At 42.9% G+C, this 17,301-nt stretch overlaps 1 protein-coding gene across 2 annotated transcripts in view; it reads right to left on the bottom strand.

Annotated features, from left to right (window-relative positions):
• The window catches only part of LOC126424857 (endoribonuclease Dicer-like), a 308,787-nt gene that overhangs the window by 193,916 nt on the left and 97,570 nt on the right, over positions 1 to 17,301 (bottom strand). For both annotated transcript variants that reach the window (XM_050087670.1, XM_050087671.1), the window contains exon 5: positions 6,834 to 7,003. In XM_050087670.1, coding sequence (XP_049943627.1) covers positions 6,834 to 7,003 — 170 coding nt within the window. The remainder of the gene's footprint in view (positions 1 to 6,833; positions 7,004 to 17,301) is intronic.

Raw genomic sequence — 17,301 nt, 5'->3', positions numbered from 1 at the left:
CAAGAGGCTAAACTGTGAGTAGCAGTGCTTGATTGGCGAAGTAATCTGGGTAGTGGGGGTAACGAGAAGGCTGGGGCAGGGAGGGGTTGGGATAGCAGTGTAAGGCTGGAGTACAGTAAAATGCTGTTTGTGGGAACATACAGGGACAAGGTGGTGAGAGGGTACGGCAGCTACGTGCAGTCGGGATGTTAGATAGTGGGCGGGAGGGGGAGGGAGGGGTGGGGGGGCAGAAAGGGAGAGAAGTATAAGGACTGTGGAGGCATTGATAGAGTAGAGAGCTGAGGGCTGCTGGAATGGGAACAGGGAAGGGGATAGGTGGGTAAAGGGCAATGACAAGTTTTAGGCAAGGAGGGTTATGGAAACATGTGATATACTGCAGGGAGAGTTTGTTCCCACACAATTCAGAAGAGCTGGTGTTGGTGGGATGGATCCATATGTCACAGGCTTAGAAGCAGTAATTGAAATGAAGAATGTCATGTTGGGTAGTATGCTGAGTAACTGGGTGATCCAGCTGTTCCTTGACGCATTTTGTCAATGGCCATTCAAGCAGACAGACAGCTTGTTGTCTGTCATGCCTATGTAGAATGCAGGACAATGGTTGCAGCTTAACTTGTAGGTCACATGAATGGTTTCACAGGTAGCTCTGCCTTTGATGTGATAGGTTATGTTTGTGACTGGACTGGACTGGGTAGTAGTGGTGGTGGTGGTGGTGGTGGTGGTGGTGGTGGTAGGATGTAAGGGACAGGTCTTGCTTCTAGGACTATTACAGGGATATGAGCCACGAGGCAACAGCTCGGGAGCAGGGGTTGTGTAGGGACGGACAAGGATATTGCGTAGGTTCGGCGGGCGGCGAAATACCACTGAGGAAGGGGTGGAAAGGATAGTGAGTAGGACATTCCTCATTTCAGGGCACAATGAGAGGTAGTCGAAACCCCGGTGGTGAATGCGATTCAATTGCTCCCGTACTTGGTGGTACTGAGCTATGAAGAGAATGGTCCTCTGTGGCCAGACAGTGGTACTTTGGGAGGTAGTTGTGGCTGGAGAGATAAGGTATGGGAGGTCTGTTTTTGTACACGGTTGGGACGGTAATTATGGTCTTTGTTGGCATACTGCTAGAGGGACCTGTGACTAGGCTGTATGGAAGATACTTCTTGGTATGGAATGGGTGGCAGCTGTTGAAGTGGAATTATTGCTGGTGGTTGGTAGGTTTTATGTGGGCAGCGGTACTGATGTAGCCATCTCTGAGGTGGAGGTCGACATCAAGGAAGATGGCTTGCTGGGTTGAGGAGGACCAGGTGAAGCGAATGGGGAGAAGGTGTTGAGGTTCTGAAGGAATGTAGATAGGGTGTCCTCATCCTCGATCCACATCAAGAAGACGTCATCAATCAATCTGAACCAGGTGAAAGGCATGAGATTCTGGGCGGTTAGAAAGGACTCCTCTAGACGGCCCATGAATGGGTTGGCACAGGATGGTGCAATGTTGGTGCCCATAGCCAAACCCTGGATTTGTTTGTAGGTAATGCCTTCAAAGGAGAAGTAACTTTGGGTGAGGATACAGCTGGTCATGGCAACTAGGAAAGAAGTTGGAGGTTTGGAACACGTCAAGCAATGAAAAGGTAGTATTCAATAGCGGTATGGCCATGGGCAGTACAAATGTTAGCGTAAAAGGAGGTGGCATCAATAGTGACAAGCAGGGCACCCTGTGGTAAGTGAACATGAACTGTGGGGAGTTGATGGAGAAAATGGTTGGCATATTTTATATAGAAAAGTAGGCTGCAGGTAATAGGCTGAAGGTGTTGGTCTATGAGAGCTTAGATCCTCTGACAGGGCACAGTAACTGGCCACAAAGAGGCATCCTGGCCGGTTGGGTTTCTAGACTTTAGGAAGTATGTAGAAGGCAGGAGTGTTGGGGACTGGTAGTGGTGAGGAGAGAGGGGGAGAGAGAGAGAGAGAGAGAGAGAGAGAGAGAGAGAGAGAGAGAGAGACTCCAGGAGAGGATCTGGGCTGGACCTAAGGATCTGGAATAGACTGGAGATCCTGCAGGATTTCTGGAATGTGGTCACTGCGGCATTGTTTGTAGATGAATGAATCTGACAGCAGGTGGAGTCTTTCTGCCAGGTAATACTTGCAGTTCAAAACAAGTGGTGGAGCCTTTATCAGCAAGTAGGATTATAATGCCAGGATCAGTTTTTAGATGGTGGATTGTAGTCCTTTCTGAGGATATGAGTTTAGCCTGTATGTTGAGGGATTTTGGGAATGATGGTGGCACAAGGTTTGAGATCAAGGTTTTCTGGAATCTTAACTGGGAGTGATTTGGGAGCAGTGGGGGTGGATTACAACTGGATGAAGGAGTGAACTGAGTAAGGCAGGGTTCAACCCTGAACCAACCTATTACCCGCAACTTGCCCCTCCTATATAAAAGGTACCAACAATTTCCTGCACCAACTCTCCACAGTTCATGTTCTTTTACCATACATCACACTCGATTTTGAAACTACCTGTACCCATCTTTAACACATCTGTCTCATCGTTTCGCATCAGACTGAGGATGCACAACTTCTCTGGGACTCTGATATCATTTAGGGTGAGATTTCAATGGTTCCCAAAGATGCGCTAAGCATTGTCGACCAACTTTTAAGGGTGCTTAAAAATGCAGAGAGCACATGTCCGTGTGTTTATTGCGTCGCGACATGCTTCAGTCCACCAAGGGACTGGGACACGACGTGGTAAAGAAGAAAGGCAAGGAATGGAGAGTTCTGTGGCAGTAAGGATAATGTTGGTGAGATATTCCACCTGGTCATCACAACTGGGGAAATCTTGGTCTTCGAAGGTTGCCAGTCAGCCATAGTAAGCTGCCATTTGGATGTGCACGCAGATGAGGTAGGAGTAAGCAAATGGGTAGCACACGGGAAATGGTCACTCGAATAGGTGTCAGAAAGAACGGACCATTCAAGACGAGGGGCAAACTGAACAGTGCAGAAGGATAGGTCCAAGTGAAAATAGGTGTGCGAGGAGTCGGAAAGGAAAGTGGATGCTCCAGTGTTAAGGCGAATAAGGTTAAGTTGGTTAAGGAGGTCAGCCAAGATGGCACCTCTCTGACAGGTCCTGGGAGAACCCTAAAGGGGATGATGCGCATTAAAGTCACCGAGTAGCAAAAATGGGGCAGGAAGCTGCCCAACGAGCTGAAGGAAGTCTGCCCTGGTGACCTCAAATGATGGAGCGACATAAACGGTAAAGAGGGAGAAAGTCAGGTGGGGAAGGAAAAGGCAAACTACAACAGTTTTAAAACGGGTAGTCAGGGAGATGAGTTGACTACGAATGTCATCCCGTATGAGCAGCAGAACTCCCTCATGAGATGGAATGCCGACGTCAGGGGGAAGGTCAAAATGAACCAGTAAGAAATGTGAAAGCTCAAAGCAGTCATAAGGGTGTAATTTGGTGTCCTGAAGGCAGAGTACAAAGGGATGCTGTGATGATAAAAGTAGCTGTAAGTTCTATGGGCCTCAGGGTAACCATGGAGAAGTGAGGCAGCAAGCAGCTGTTGTGCTTGAGAATCAGAAGAAGTCTCCAAAAGCAAAGTGCCAATCCGTAAATGAGAGCAAGATTTCACAGGGCCGGCAATTGCATCACCACCTTTCTGAGTAATAATCGGATTTACCGCGGCAAAGGACTGACCGACTTCAGTACATCAGACCACAAGGATCCGTGGTGCATAGAGGGAAGGGTATTTTGAATCATTAGCCTCATTACGTTTACGTTTCGTACACGTTGATTGTGAAGATGATTGACTCATTGCGAGAAAATCCCCCACGATTGCCAGCCTCTCCGACGGCACACTCCTCCCAACTGGGGTCTCCCTTCACAAGGGGGCGCACCCGCCTTAGGTGATTGTTCACAGGGACCAATCGGCAATTTGGGAAGGTCGCAACTCAGGCAATCACCCCTCCCAGTGCCTGGCCTATACCAGGGGGTACATGCGAACCCTACCTGTCGACACTGGGCTGGGAATTACGTGGTACCCAGTCACCTGTTATGCGTCAGACGTGTGGGCTGGCCTTCAGGAGCACACAGGGAGGAAGAAGGAAAAAAGGGACCTCAAACACCAAAGCAGAGGAAAGAGAGGAGAAGGGAAACAAAGAAAGGAAAAGAGAGTGAAAAACAAAGGTGAGACTGTTCTTACATCAGTGACAGATAATGCAGAATATTCCCAATAACACCGCAGGTGAGGGGAAAAAGAATAGCAAGAAGATAGACTTGCAGCATGGGATGGGAAAAATGCTGCAAAGGCTGGGACCCCATGGTAGCCAAGCACGAACCCGGCAAAGAGTGGTGAGCCCCCTGCGGAGAAGGTAGCCTTTGTTACGACAATTAATAAAGCGCAAGGTCAGACACTTCAAAGGGCAGGATTGTATTTACCACAACCTGTTTTTATGCGCATTCCGTGATATTTATGTTTCTGCTAAAGACGCAGAATCCAAAAAGTAGCTGATGATCACATTATAACTGCTAATATTGTTTTCAAAAAAAGTTTTGCAAAAATAAAAAAAGTTTTAAAGAATAAAATTAAGTTGATGAAGTCAATGTCTACTAATTATATGTTTTACAATTAACTATGTTGTATATAATGGTATCAGTTTTTTTACAATGAGACAGACATTTAGTAGTACTGCTCAAAATATAATACCTTTTATTAGTAAATACTTGCATTTACTTATTTCTCCATTACTATGTTACCTACCAGTGACTGATCACGATAGAGTCTGAATTATTGCATGGCTCAACTAGATTAACTGACGACTTTTTTCACATGACACTGTTATCTACAATACATGACAAAAGAAGTAAAACACCTAAAGGGTAGTGTCAGATGTCGATGTAGCTTTGTGCACGTGTACACCATAGGTGGGTAAGTATGATTGAAGTTACAATTCTCTGCTAAAGGTAGAATAGCCACCAGAAAGCATTAGTGTTGGTGAAGTTCAGTGTTGTTATCAGGCCTGATATGTAAGGGGTATATAACGGGCACAAACAGCTTCATCTCGAGTGATTACTGGAGGACAGTCCACTCCCGGTAGCTGAATGGTCAGCATGGCGGATTGTCAATCCTCTGCGCCTGGGTTCGATTCCCGGCTGGGTCAGGGAATTTTCTCCACCCAGGGACTGGGTGTTGTGATGTCATCATCATCATCATCATCATCATCATCATCTTATCATCCTCATCGACTGCAGGTCACGGACGTGGCATCAAATTGAAAGACCGGCACCCAGCGAACAGCTTGCCCGGCAGGGGGCCCTAGCCATATGATTAAATAAATAACTGGAGGACACAGTCAAAGAGTCTCAATTGTGGGTCTCCATTCAGCTGGATGGTCAAACTGTCCAATATCCGGATTTGTGGAGCAGTTGGATGTGATAGTGACCCATCGTTGTACTGCACGGGAACGTGAGGATAGGCACATCACAGTCGAGGCTCCCGTCGATTACATTTGATCGCCATACTGTGCACCGAGCACATTGTAATCCCTCCAAATCCGTGCCTGCCATCCCAGAATGAGTAACGGATCCCCTCCAACAGTCTGTATCATCCTGCTCCAATGGCTGCAGACTTGCACAGCAATCTGACTGAGGAATTATCATCCTGTGTGTAGGCTACTGTTACCTCCACAACACAAATGGCTCCATCTGCAGTGGCATTACAATCGTTAAGTATGGATTGCTCACAAATGGAATCGACTGTGTCGTGTCATTTTGTGTTTCGCGATGAATTGCAGTTCTGCATTACCCTGGAGGACCACCATCTGTGAGTGTGGAGGCAAGCCAGAGAAACGTCTGATTCTTACAACATTTTGGTGAGGCACAGCGGCGTTACTCCTGGTACTACAGTTCGGAGAGCCATCGCTCGTGGCTCATAGTGACTGATGGAACCTCGATGGAAGAACGATACGTCAGGGACAGCCTACTCTCTTCATGTGTTACCTCTTGTCTGACAGGTATCGTTGTGCCATTTTTCAACAGAACAATAGTCATCTGTGAAATGCACGTGTCTCTGTGAACTGTCTTCACGATGCTGAGGTACTTCCACAGCCAGCGAGATCCCCAGGTCTGTCACCAGTAAAACGTGTGCAGGTTGAGCTAAGGTATCACATCTGTGACAGCGCCAGTATCCAGAATATGAAGGACCAGTTACAATAGCTGTGGGCCAGTTTGCCTCAGCTTCACGACACCCTTCCACAGCAAATCAATGAACACATCCAGGCCAGAGTGGGCGCAACGACATACTGATGAGAGGGCTCATACTGCCAATTCTTTGTAAATTTCACCAGATTTTTTTTAATCGCTGAGATAACATCACATATTCTCTACCTACCTACATTTCATTTCCTCTTCCTTTTTGGGTTTTCACTTTCTTTGTGAGGCAGTATGCAGTGCTATCTGAGAAAGCTGAATAGATGTCCAAGAAGCTCTCCATATGGTTTCTGTCTTAATTCTTGATTAAACTATTGATTTCTCTCTCTCCTAATCTATCTTTGCTTCTCACTCTGCTGTCATCACCTCTGGGCTGAATACGATACAGCACTTACCTGTGACCTACTGTCTGATACCATCCCCTTAGCCTTGGTCTACCCTCATTCTCACTAGACATGAATTGTTCTCATCCTGTGGAGAAGGGAGGATTGAATAGTCCTAAAGCTAGGAAGGTGTCCCACTTTTATATATGTCTACTGTCAGTATTAAACATTTCTCCTCCTGTGCCATAATTTATTAGTTTTCCCAAATGAAATCTTCCTCCAATAAATTAAGTCGATAATCACACAGAACTTACGAGCAGTTACCTTTGAATTTCTTCCGAATTCAATATTGTTGCAATTTTACTTCTAAATGTTGTTTCCAGCTCCTTCAACAAACGAGGTACTTCTGACGGCTTACAGTTGCAATTTAGCAGGGTCCCCGTCAGCCCGAGTACTCTAGGTGTGGCCTCTTTAGTGATGAGGGCATCCATCACCTGATGAGAAAGTATACAAATGAACAAGACTGTTTTAAATAATATGCTGGACAATTCTGAGATAAAGCAAATTCAAAATAAAATAACAATGCAGAAAATGAATGAAATGTAACTAGCATTTTTCAACCTTGTATGGGTGATATTTCTGAAAATTTGATAGTATGTCCCCAATCTCAGATAGTTGGTTATGTGTTCCATTGATCAATCACACAGTAAAGTAGCTGTTATGATGTGGAATGTGTCAAGTGCACAAGAAATGCACATATGAAACTACATATATATGTTACAATACAGAGTTAAGGATTAATATTTCTATTATTTACCCCATTCCCTTAAATAGCACAAAATGAATATACTATATTCATAGATTTATTTATTACTATTCAAGAATTCATATATGGTATAGAAGGAGCTGTCAAGGAGATATGATTTCAAGTTATTTTTGAAGCTATTACTGCTGTCTTTCAGACATTTTAATTCATCTGGTAATTTATCGAAAATTTTTACAGCAGCATTTTTACCCCAAAGATAGGTTGAGTAAAGGATAGTGTAAGTCTTTCTTTTTTCTGGTATTATAATCATGAATGTCACTGTTGTTTTTAAACTGGTCCACATTGTTGAGAACAAATTTCATAAGGGAGTAAATGTACTGTGAGGCTGTTGTACGAATTCCCAATCTTTTAAAAAGATGCCTACAAGATGTGTGACTATGAACTCCACACATTATTCTAACACTTTCTTTTGAGCAGTGAATATTTTGTATCTAAATGTTGAGTTACCCCAAAATATTATTCCGTATGACATCAGAGAGTGAACGTATGCAAAGTATGTTAGCTTACTAATTTCTATATCCTCAAAATTGAGAATTATTCTGATTGTAAAAGTTGCTGAACCTAGTCGCTTTAGAAGATCCAAAATATGAATTTTCCATTTAAGATTCTCATCTATGTGTACACCCAGAAGCTTAGTATGCTCTACCCTGTCTTCTAATTTCTGTTGATGTGTTATATTTATTGAAGGAACTGTACTTTTTGCAGCAGAAAACTGGATGTACTGTGTTTTTTTCAAAGTTTAGAGAAAGACCATTTGCAGAACACCAATTAATGACTTTTCCAAAGACCTTATTTGTATCACTTTCAATTGGAGTTTCTTTTACTGGATTAATAATGATGCTTGTATCATCAGCAAACAGTGTCAGTTCAGCTTCCTGTTTCAGATAAGAAGGAAGGTCGTTCACATATATCAAGAACAGAAGGGGACCGATGATTGAATCCTGTTGAACACCTAATGTAATTTCACCCCAGTTACATGAAGTGGTAAACTTATTTCAATCACTTGACCCATATAAGGAAAGTTTTTGGTTCCTGTTCTGTAGGTGACTTAAACCACTCATATGATATTCCATTTATACCATAGAACTGTAATTTCTGTAACATAATGTCATTGTTCTCACAATTAAATGCTTTGGACAAGTAAAAGAAACCTATTGGTGACATTTTACTAGTTAAAGACTATGTTATGTGGACAGTGAAATTGTATATTGCTGTCTCAGTGGAACAGAATTTTTGAAATCCGAACTGTGATTTACTAAGTATCCCATTACTGTTGAGATGGCTAACCACTCTTGAGTATGAATCTTCAGGTTTTCGCGGCGCAAAGACTGCTCCATTAAGTTTCGGGAATGCAGCCGCATAAATTCTGCTTCTTCTTCTAATATTTCGGCTGTATACCTTTCAGCCATCTTCAGAGAGAGCCGTACGACTGACGCTCCAGCGCTCACTCCATCCTTTTAAACTCGCGGACCGCGCCACTGCGCATGCGGCCACAGATAAACAAGGCGCCAGTGATGTTGATCGGCGGCAAAGACGTAACATATGCATGAGTTACGTCTGTGGCTGCGCATTCGATCCCAGCATGGATCGAATGCGCAGCCACAGACGTAACTCATGCATATGTTACGTCTTTGCCGCCGATCAACATCACTGGCGCCTTGTTTATCTGTGGCCGCATGCACAGTGGCGCGGTCCGCGAGTTTAAAAGGATGGAGCGAGCGCTGGAGCGTCAGTCGTACGGCTCTCTCTGAAGATGGCTGAAAGGTATACAGCCGAAATATTAGAAGAAGAAGCAGAATTTATACGGCTGCATTCCCGAAACTTAATGGAGCACCCTTGAGCACATTACTTTCACGAAGATTTTTGAAAATGCTGTAAGTAAGGATACTGGCCAATAATTATTGACATCTGTGGTGGCCCCCTTTTTGTAGCGTGGCCTGACAATGGCATATTTTAACCAGTCTGGGAAAATACCTTGAGTTAATGATGCATTACATATGTGACTCAAAACATCAGCTGTAATTGCTCCACATTGCTTTAATACCTTATTAGACATGTCATCTACTCCAACAGAACATTATTTTTCAAAGATTTAATAATTTTACTTATTTCACAAGAGGTTGTTAGGTGAAACTTAATCTGACTAAATTTTTTCAAAACAGACTCTTCCATGTACTGCCTTTTTTTTTCCCCCCCCCCTCACCAATTTTTTCTTCTACACTTAAGAAATGGTTGTTAAATATATTACCTACTTGTCTACTGTTGGTTAGTATGGTCTCATTCCCCTTAATAGTAATACTACCCACCCCAGTGGTTACTTTTCCTGCCTCACTTCTAACAACATTCCATACTGATTTTATTTTATTGCTGGAATTGTAAATTTCTTCTCTAACATACACGTTTCTTGATTTCCTTACAACTTTTCTCAGTACGTTACAGTAATTTTTAAAGCCTTCTTTTTCTTTCTGAAGACAATTTAATATCTGTAGTAATCCAAGATTTCCTTGAAAAGTGTTTGGTGTTACGTTTAGTAATTTTCTTTGGGAAACAATGTTCAAAAAGGGATGTAAATTTATCAAGGAATATGTTGCATTTATCTTTAGCATTTGGCTCATTATATACATCTCCCTAATTAACATTTCTTAAGCTTTCTTTGAAATGCTCTACAGAAACCGAGTTGAGTGACCTTACACTTTTACTTAATGGTTTCTGAACTGTACACCCTGTTAGGTTTTGTTAGTTAATCAGTTGTGAATCATGGTTTGACAATCCATTTACCACAGGAAAAGCATGTGTTTGTTTTACATCCTCTTTCTGTACAAATACATTATCTATTAGCGTGCTACTGTCTTGAGCTATACGTGTAGGGAAACTGATCACTGATTCTAAGTTATATGTTGTTAATAACACTTCTAGTTCACTTTTCCTCTCAGAATTATTTAGAAAGTTTACATTGAAATCACCACAGATTAATAACTTCTTCTTTTTGTCTGACAGACAGCACAATAGGGAGTCAAACTTTTTTATGAATAGCTCCCAGTCTCCTAATGGGGACCTGTACACTGTTGCTAATATCAATACTACATTATCTAGTTGAAGTTCACATGCACAAACCTCAAAGTGCTGATCAACACAAAATTTGCTTACTTCCACAGTTTTGCATTTATACCCTTGTTTTATGAAAATGGCAACTCCTCCTTTATCCATCCTAGATCTACAAGTGTGAGACGCTAAATTATACCCACTTATACTGACACTACCCATACACACGGTTACATGGTGTTCAGACAGACAGAGTATATCAATCTCATTCTTATTTTTGAGATCATCTAAACACACTAATAGCTCATCTATTTTTTATTCCCCTAATACTTTGATGAAGTAAGTTGATACTGCCCTTAGCTTTACCCCTATTTACAGTACATTACCCCTATTTACAGTACATTAAGTTTCTTTTATTCTATTTATCTTGATTGTCATCTGTCTGGACCTTGGCTTTAACCTAAAAAATCCGTCTGCCTGGACCCCTTTAACCACAGGGATCACCCCTTGTGCGACTGTGGACCGCCTTACTGTATCTGCTAATAGAGAGGCTCTAACTTATTTTTCCCCATCCTATTCAGGTGCAGGCCATGTGTAGTGTATCCCCACCTACCAATAGCATTTAATGGAACAACACTTGTGAGATTTTGCCGGTGTCCGGACCATCCTGTTCAGCTCAATGTTAACACGCCTTACAGCAGTGCTTACCCAGAGCCGATCATGGTGCTGAAAGACCTCCACAAACCCCACATTTGTGTGCTCAGTTTCTGCTTCCATTTTATCCAGGTCACTCCTAGTACTGTATCTCGGATTCATAGCCAGGCGATTTCCTGCTCCCCAACTATAATTACCTGATCTTCCTTCTCAAAGTCCCTGCACGGCTGATCTAAGTTTTCTGTCACCTGGCTAAGGCTAGCACTTGGTTTCACAAAACTTGTGGCCTGGTACCCTGCACCTAATTTCTCCTGAAGCTGCTGGCCCACACCCCTCCCATGACTGCTGTATATAAGCAGAATTCTTCTTTTCCTATTCTGGTCTGTTCCCAACCTGTCTTTCTTCTTTAAGCTAATATTCTGCTTCAACCTACTTTCAACTACATCTGGAAGATTCTACAAACCAATGTGAATAAAATTGGCCATACACATTGGTAATATGCAACCAGCAGGTCTTTTGAACTTTGATATGATTTATCTTCTGTAGTAGTGACTAGTTTTCTAGCTATTGCAGGCTCATCAGGTGAAGGTGTTATAGGAACATTATCTGGACCTTCAGCTGCTAGAAGCTATCGTTGTGATGATTGCAATGCCTCATCACATTCATACTAAATTCATTCTGATAATACACATTTTGCAGCTTATGCACACATACACACAGTAAGTATTTAGTTGCACTTGGTTTTACACTTACGCAACTTACTATGAACGAGTGTGAAACCAAGTGCAGCTAAATACTGTGTATATGATACAACTAGTAAAATGTACATTATCAGAATGAATTTTCACAGATACCAGGAAGCAGTGCAACCACCATGACTCGGTAAGTGGTCAACGAAACAATGTTCCTGTAACACAACCTTACGATTAGCCTACAGTGGCTTGAAAACTGGTTGGTGGTACAGCAAATAAAATAGCATCAAAATTAAAGAAAGTAACTGGCTGCATACTACACTCACATAAATCGGCAATTTAAATCAGAGTTGCAGTTCGCCATCCACAATGGATATAATGAAGACAATGTGAATAGTCATTTGGTCATCACTTCCCCAATGATTTTACCAAGTCCGAAGGAATTTCATCTGAGCCTTAAGCCTTATTCGATCGCAAGTCTTTCAAAGGTATGTTAAACTCTGGCACTTATAATGGATCTTGTAGCTATAAAGATTTGATTATCACTTTGAAAAAATAAAGTTATATAACTGATTTGCCGCTTGTTTGCAGGTGCGTGCCTGTAGTCATGATCTAATGGTAGAATCTCTTCCTAGTAATCAAAATAACCTGGGTCCCATATTCGACACCATCCGCTGCTTAAATTTTGAATAAAAATTACCAGTAATGGCGGCCAAAGACTTACATCGTAAGATGTCACACTCGTTTTACCAATGACCCTGTTAAATGAGTGGAGGAGCATATGAGTTCTACCGTAACTTACTGACCTCCAGGTGGGAAACTGCCCCTAAAGGGCGCAAGAATCAGCAATCACTGATGGTGTGAGGACACACAAGGCAATGGAAACCACTGCATTAAAGGTAGATGACGTGTACCCACAGTACATCTGGTGAATTACTACAAAGAGTTCAGTAATATGTTTTTTTCTCATCAGAATTGACAGCAAGCCAATGTGAACAACAACAGTTGAGGTATACATGCTGACATAACAATCAGAAGATGAAGAAAGAGAGAGAGAGTATGTGAGGACACTGAACTGGTACTTCAGTACATAAAAAGGGACTATAATGTAATCATTATCGGAGACTGGAACACAGTATTAGAGGAATGTGAAGAAAACATAGTTATGGGAGAATATGTGCTTCGAAATTGGAGTGAGAATGGAGAAAGACTGAGTTCTGTAAAACATTTCAGATTGTGTTTGTGATTACAATGTTAAAAAATAACAAGAGTCACTGGTATACTTGGAGAAGGCCCAGACACTTGGGAAGATTCCAGCTAGACTACACACAGTCCGACATAGCTTACGAAATCAGATAGTCAATTGTAAGGCATATGCAGGAACAGATATACGCAAGGTTCACAAATTTAGTAATGTTGAAGAGTAGACTGAAGTTTAACCGAATCATGTGGAACAAACAGTACAAAAAGAAGTGGGATACCCACATACTGAGGAATGACGAGATGCATCTTAAGTTCTCTCAGACAGTAGATTGGACTGTTTCAACTCACGCATCTCCCAGCGGATAGGGATGGGCAAACAGCTGACACATGAGCAGTAGCCTATGTGACAGTTCTACACTGGCCAAGTGCATGCCGGCATGGTTGACAAATGGTTCGTGCATGCACAAGATGCATATAACACGGCCTCCTGGTGGGCTATACCAGCTGCACCTGCCCACAAGCTAGCTGATGGGTTCTCGGTGGTGCCCGCACTATATGGGATAGTGTTGGAACGGCCTGCTGTTGAGATGCTATTGAGATGTGATTAGAAATATCATAGTAACAATATTATGAGAAGGAAAGTTGCTGCTCACCATATAGCGGAGATGCAGAGTCGCAGATAGGCACAACAAAAATACTCTCACAATTAAAGCTTTCGGCCACTGGCTTTCATTACAATAGACACACATACGTGCGAGCGCATGCGCCGCGCGCCCACACACACACACACACACACACACACACACACACACACACACGCACATGCTCATGCAGCTCACACACATGACTGCAGTTTCAGGCAACTGAAACCAACTGTAAGCAGCAGCACCAGTGCATGATGGGAGTGGTGACTGGGTGGGGGTAAGGAGGAGGCTGGGGTGGGGACAGGGAGGGATAGTATGGTGGGAGTAGCAGACAGCGAAGGGCAGCAGGTTAGACGGAGGGCAGTGGAGACGTGGGGAGGGCGAGGGGAGCAAGTAGCAGAAAAGGAGAGAAATGAAAAGACAGGGTGTGGTGGTGGAATGACGGCTGTGTAGTGTTGGAATGGGAACAGGGAAGGGGCTGGATGGGTGAGGAAGTGACCAATGAAGATTGATGCCAAGAGGGTTACGGGAACGTAGGATGTATTGCACAATTCAGAAGAGCTGGTGTTGGTGGGAAGGATCCATGTGGCACAGGCTATGAAGCAGTCATTGAAATGAAGGATATCATGTGTGGCAGCATGTTCAGCAACAGGGTGGTCCACTTGTTTTTTGGCCAAAGTTTGTCAGTGGCCATTCACGTGGACAGGGAGCTTGTTGGTTGTCATGCTTACATAGAATGCAGCACAGTGGTTGCAGCTTAGCTTGTAAATCACATGACTGGTTTCACAGGCAGCCCTGCCTTTGATGGGATAGGTGATGTTAGTGACCGGATTGGAGTAGATGGTGGTAGGAGGATGTATGGGACAGGTCTTGCATTTAGGTCTATTACAGGGGTACGAGTCATGAGGTAAGGGATTGGGAGCAGGGGTTGTGGATGGACAAGTATATTGTGTAGGTTTGGTGGACGGCAGAATACCACTGTGGGATGGGTGGGATGGATAGTGGGCAGAACATCTCTCATTTCAGGCCACGAAGAGAGGTATTCAAAACCCTGGCAGAGAATGTAATTCAGTTGCTCCAGTCCTAGGTGGTACTGACTTACGAGGGGAATGCACCTCTGTGGCAGAACGCTGGGCTTGGAATGTGGCAGAAGACTGGAAAGATAAGGCATAGGAGATTTGTTTTTGAACAAGCTTGGGAGGATAATTATGGTCAGTGAAGGCTTCAGTGAGACCCTCAGTATATTTCGAGAGGGACTGCTCGTCACTGCAGATGCGACGACCACGAGTGGCTAGGCTATACGGAAGGGACTTCTTAGTATGGAACATGTGGCAGCTATCGAAGTTGAAGTATTGCTGGTGGTTGATATGGACAGAGGTACTGATGTAGCCATCTTTGAGGTGGAGGTCAACATATAGGAAAGTGGCTTGTTGGGTCGAGTAGGACCAGGTGAAGCATATGGGGGAGAAGTTGTTGAGGTTTTGGAGGAATGTGGATAGGATGTCCTCACCTTCGAACCAGATAGCAAAGATGTCATCAATGAATCTTAACCAGGTGAGAGGTTTAGGATTCTGGGTTTTTAGGAAGGATTCCTGTAGATTGCTCATGAATAGGTTGGCATAGTGTGGTGCCATGCAAGTGCCCATAGCTGAATTCCGGATTTGTTTATCAGTAATACCTTCAAAAGATAAGTAAATGTGGGTGAGGTTATAGTTGGCCACGGTGACTAGGAAGGAGGTGGTTGGTTTGGAATCAATCGGGTATTGGGAAAGGCAGTGTTCAATAGCGGCAAGTAGGTTACTATGAGAACAGAGATTCTCTCAGTGGAAGCACAGTAACTGGTCACAATGGGGAATTCTGGGTGGTTAGGTTTATGGACTTTAGGAAGAATGTAGAAGGTAAGAGTGCGGGGAGTGGTAGGGGTGAGGAGAGAGATGGACTCCTGGGAGAGGTTGATTAAATATCATAGTGGCCAGTTCTAAAAAGGGCAAACACAGAAAGTGGACAGACAAATATAGGTAAAAGAAAAGTGACTGTGAAGAAACCTTGGGTAACAGAAGAAACACTTTGTGAAGGTTGTAGCTGAAAGTTTATGTTTGTGACTCAGTCATCTTAACTTTGCTAAAGAAATGGGTGTGGAAGGAATGTATAGAATGAAGAAGAAGTGATTTATTAAGTCAAAAAAATTTTTTTTGAACAGTCAAAATGCAGACTTCTACAACCAAGGTCTTCACCAAGTCATCCGTCATGTGCCGCATGGAATGATGAACATGTAAAGAACTATTGTTGTCATTGCTCCTTTTCACAGTTGCAGTTTGGATTTTGTCAAGGTGACAAAACTGTATGACCACTCCTTCTACACTGCATCTTCCATTTTCTGTATGATGATTATGTGTTAAATCTGGGAAGCAGTGTAAGATCTATAGTTCCTGAGCCACTGCATTTGCAATACAAAAAATTAAGGTACATATTCAGGATTCAATTGATGTATGATAATGAAGAGTGGTACTCTCTTCCAGAGGGTGCTCTTTCTAGAAAAAATAAAAAGAGAAGGGGCAGTGGGAGGAGGGTTGAACATCTCACTGATACGATTCCTTCAGAGACAGAACACAGATTCCCACAGGACGATGATGAAGGAAGTTGCCTATGGTGTTTTCCAAAAAAACCATCCAACATTCAACGTTATCAATTTTGAAAAACTGTGGAAAACTTTTAATCAGGCTGGATTCGAATGTCATGTGTAATCGCAGATGTGTGTGCAGGATGATAGTTTTAAATTCACATTTATGTTTTACATGATCTATGGTGTTTCACTTGTTTTCAAAGTTCTGTATTTTTCAAAGTATTACACATACAAATATTATTGATGTATGAATAAAACCGTAGACTCATCAAGTTTGCATCGTGCGCATCAGTTGGCTTTATGAATGCAGTGCTTTGGCATAATGGCAACAAAGTGTGAGAAGAATGTGTGTGTGTGTGTGTGTGTGTGTGTGTGTGTGTGTGTGTGTGTTGGAATATATAATGTGTTTATCTATAATATGAGTGCAATATGCATTCAGAAGGAATAAGGGAAAAAACTGTCATGTAAATGGAGCTTTGTGTGTTGGTACCGACAATTCAGGGAGAATGGTTGTGTCAGTAAACAGGAAAGAAACCAGTCATCCAAGCGTGCCAGATACAACCTTGTAGTGGGTGGCGGAAAGTTTCACATGTACTCTGAGTATGTCCTACACCAACCACTTGCACATACACTTTCAATATTATTTTAACAGCAGTCTTGTACTAATATCCTGTAGCTATATAAACGGTGTCACAAACAGTCTGAAATGCTTGTATAGCTGCTGTAGGATGGGTTGTGAAGAGGAATGATTCCTAGGAAAAAAATTTGCAACGTTGTGCCATTTCAGAGATAATTAGCATAGCAGTTGGCCAATCAGGCCATGGCGTATGCAAATTCAAGCGGCATGGCAGATAGAATTAGTACGAGTTGTTCTCACAGTGCGGGTGACAGCATACAAGACTGCTCCACATAGAGCTTGGTTCGAACCTTACCACCATCCGACAACCAATTTTTGTATCGCTCTCTTGTTCGGTTTTAGGAAACTGAATGAAGTACACATTCGGCGTCACTGTCTCTGGCAGGCTGCTCGGATTTGTGTGCACAATGGACTAACTAGCTAACTTCGATCCTAATTAACTCAGAAACAGTGTAACACATCAATTTTTTT

Source organism: Schistocerca serialis, chromosome 10 (assembly GCF_023864345.2).
Source record: "Schistocerca serialis cubense isolate TAMUIC-IGC-003099 chromosome 10, iqSchSeri2.2, whole genome shotgun sequence".
NCBI lineage: Eukaryota > Metazoa > Arthropoda > Insecta > Orthoptera > Acrididae > Schistocerca > Schistocerca serialis.
Note: the sequence above shows the minus strand (reverse complement) of the source record. Positions and strands in the feature narration are given on the sequence as shown.